A 2500-nucleotide genomic window follows, 5' to 3' on the forward strand; every position below is an offset into this window, starting at 1 on the left:
AAAAGAGAAAAGAAAAAAAGAGAGTGGAAAAGAAAGGAAAGGAAAGGAAAAGAAAAGAAGAGAAAGGAAAAGAAAAGAAAAGAAGAGAAAGGAATGAAAAAGAAAAGAGAAGAAAAGAAAGGAAAGAAAGAAAAGAAGAGGAAAGAAAGACAGAAAGGAAAGGAAAGGAAAGGAAAGGAAAGGAAAGGAAAGGAAAAGAAAGGAACAGAAAAGAAAAAAAAGGAAAACAAAGGAAAGGATAGGAAAGGATAGGAAAGGAAAGGAAAGGAAAGCAAAGGAAATAAAATAAAAGAAGAGAAGAGAAAGGAAAGGAAAAGGAAAGAAGAGAAAGGAAAGGGAAAGAAAAGAAGAGAAAAGAAAAGAGAACAAAAGAAAGGAAAGAAATAAAAGAAAGGAAAAGAAAAGAAAAGAACGTAAAGAAAGAAAGAAAAGAAAAGAAAAGAAAAGAAAGGAAAGGAAAAGAAATTTATGGAAAGGAAAAAAAAAAAAGTAAAGAAAAGGAAAGAAAAGAACGTTAATAAAGAAAGAAAAGGAAAGAAAAGAAAAGAAAAGAAAGGAAAAGAAAAAGAAGAGAGGGAGAAGAGAAGAGAAGAAAAAAAATGAAAATCAAATAAAAGGAAAGAAAAAGAGAAGAAATGAAGAGAAGGTAGAAGAAAAGAAGAGAAAAGAAGAGATATGAAAAGAAATGAAAGGAAAAGAAAGGAAAAGAAGAGATATGAAAAGAAAAGAAAGGAAAATAAAAGAAGAAAATAAAAGAAGAGATATGAAAATAAAAGAAGAAAAGAAAAGAAGAAATGAAAAGAAGAGATATGAACAGAAATTTAAAAAAAATGAAAAGAAAAGAAAAGAAAAGAAAGGAAAAAAGAAAAAGAAAAAAAAAAAAAAAAAAAAAACTCACACAGAAACCTGGCTATCTTCCAGTGAATATGCTGATCTAAGTAACAGCCCATCTTTGTACAGATAGGTCTTAACAAAGTCAGCTGCTTGTATAGCTCTTTCTATGTAAGCTTTCTCACCAAGAACAGCTCCAGCTCTAGCCATGGCACCCAGCATCATCCCTGGAGAGTAAAGGAAATTACAGAACATACAACTTAACTTCAAATACCATTTATAACCATACACACTTACATACATATACACACATATCAAAATATATTTAATTGTATTTTGTGCATGTGTATATACATACACACACACACACACACACACACACACACACACACACACACACACACACACACATATATATATATATATATATGTAAGATCTGTATATAGTATATTTTGTCTCTCTTCCTTACCCATTTTTCTCTTTTCATGTTAAGTGCAGACTTTAAAGATAAATTTTTGACTTACCATTCCATGATGTCAGCATCTTGTTATCTAAGTGTGGTCTTGGCCTTTTCTGTCGAATGTCATAGAGTATTTGGCAAGCCTTTGAAAGTGCAGCTTTACATTCCTCTTCACTTAGATCAAATTCCTCTCCAGTCTCTTCAATAGTACAATGTTCAATAAGAACATTTTGATTCTTCAGTTCATCATGGGGATCCTGTTAACAAATTTTTTTAATATAATTTCTGATAGCTTTTATTCTTTACTCTAAATTATTTTATTAACCTTTTGTATGTGAGAAACTTATTCACAAATATGTACAAACATCTTACATTATCCTTGCACCTTGCCTGTACATTTGCTTTATTATAAAGATTTGTTCAATATTTATGAAAAATTGTTCTGTACAATATCACAATAAATCATTCATTCTGACACTACTGCCTCAGGGTCATCAAAAGGTATCTATTCACTGAATCTGACATCTTCCATCCTACTGTGAGCAATTCTTTAAGCAGAGGAGGGCAGAGATTCCTTTAAAGTACTCTTGACATCTATGCTGGTAAAAAAAATATCAATGCATTTTCTTTTGTGTAGTACTCTTTTAGTAATAACAGTATTTGGCAAAAGTGCTCACTCACATGTAAAGTGCTTGAAAGTACGCGTTCAGACTCAATCACTTTAATCATATTCCTAAAAGTTATCATTGACTGGTGTTTCCGGTGGGAGGACCAGCCAGGCAATGGCGTGAACATCACATCATCTATTGTTAAGGGTTTAATGCTGTCTTCAGGATATATCAATAAACTATACTCTACTATACATACAAGACTACAATGCATTACAAAACTATGAACTTTAAATTGTCTTCCAGTATATATATGTTTATATATTTATATATATATATATATAAATTTATATATATATATATATATGTATGTATATATGAATGTATATATGTATATATATGTATATATATATATGTATATACATATATACATATATACATATATAAGTATGTATATATACATTAATATATATATATATAAAACATATTATATACATATAATATATATATATATATATATATATATATATATATATATATATAAATTAAATATATAAATATAAATATATATAATATATATATAATATATATAATATATAT

General features: G+C 28.2%; 1 protein-coding gene across 3 annotated transcripts in view; it reads right to left on the reverse strand.

Moving 5' to 3' along the window:
• The window catches only part of LOC122264483 (spermatogenesis-associated protein 20), a 55407-nt gene that overhangs the window by 10353 nt on the left and 42554 nt on the right, over positions 1-2500 (reverse strand). For all 3 annotated transcript variants that reach the window (XM_086533598.1, XM_043033401.2, XM_043033400.2), the window contains exons 10-11: positions 1357-1549; positions 899-1058 (exon numbers count right to left, since the gene is read on the reverse strand). In XM_086533598.1, the coding sequence (XP_086389724.1) occupies positions 899-1058; positions 1357-1549 (353 nt within the window). The remainder of the gene's footprint in view (positions 1-898; positions 1059-1356; positions 1550-2500) is intronic.

Source organism: Penaeus japonicus, unplaced genomic scaffold (assembly GCF_977035675.1).
Source record: "Penaeus japonicus unplaced genomic scaffold, GWHDUDI00000001_assembly GWHDUDI00000039, whole genome shotgun sequence".
NCBI classification, from domain to species: domain Eukaryota; kingdom Metazoa; phylum Arthropoda; class Malacostraca; order Decapoda; family Penaeidae; genus Penaeus; species Penaeus japonicus.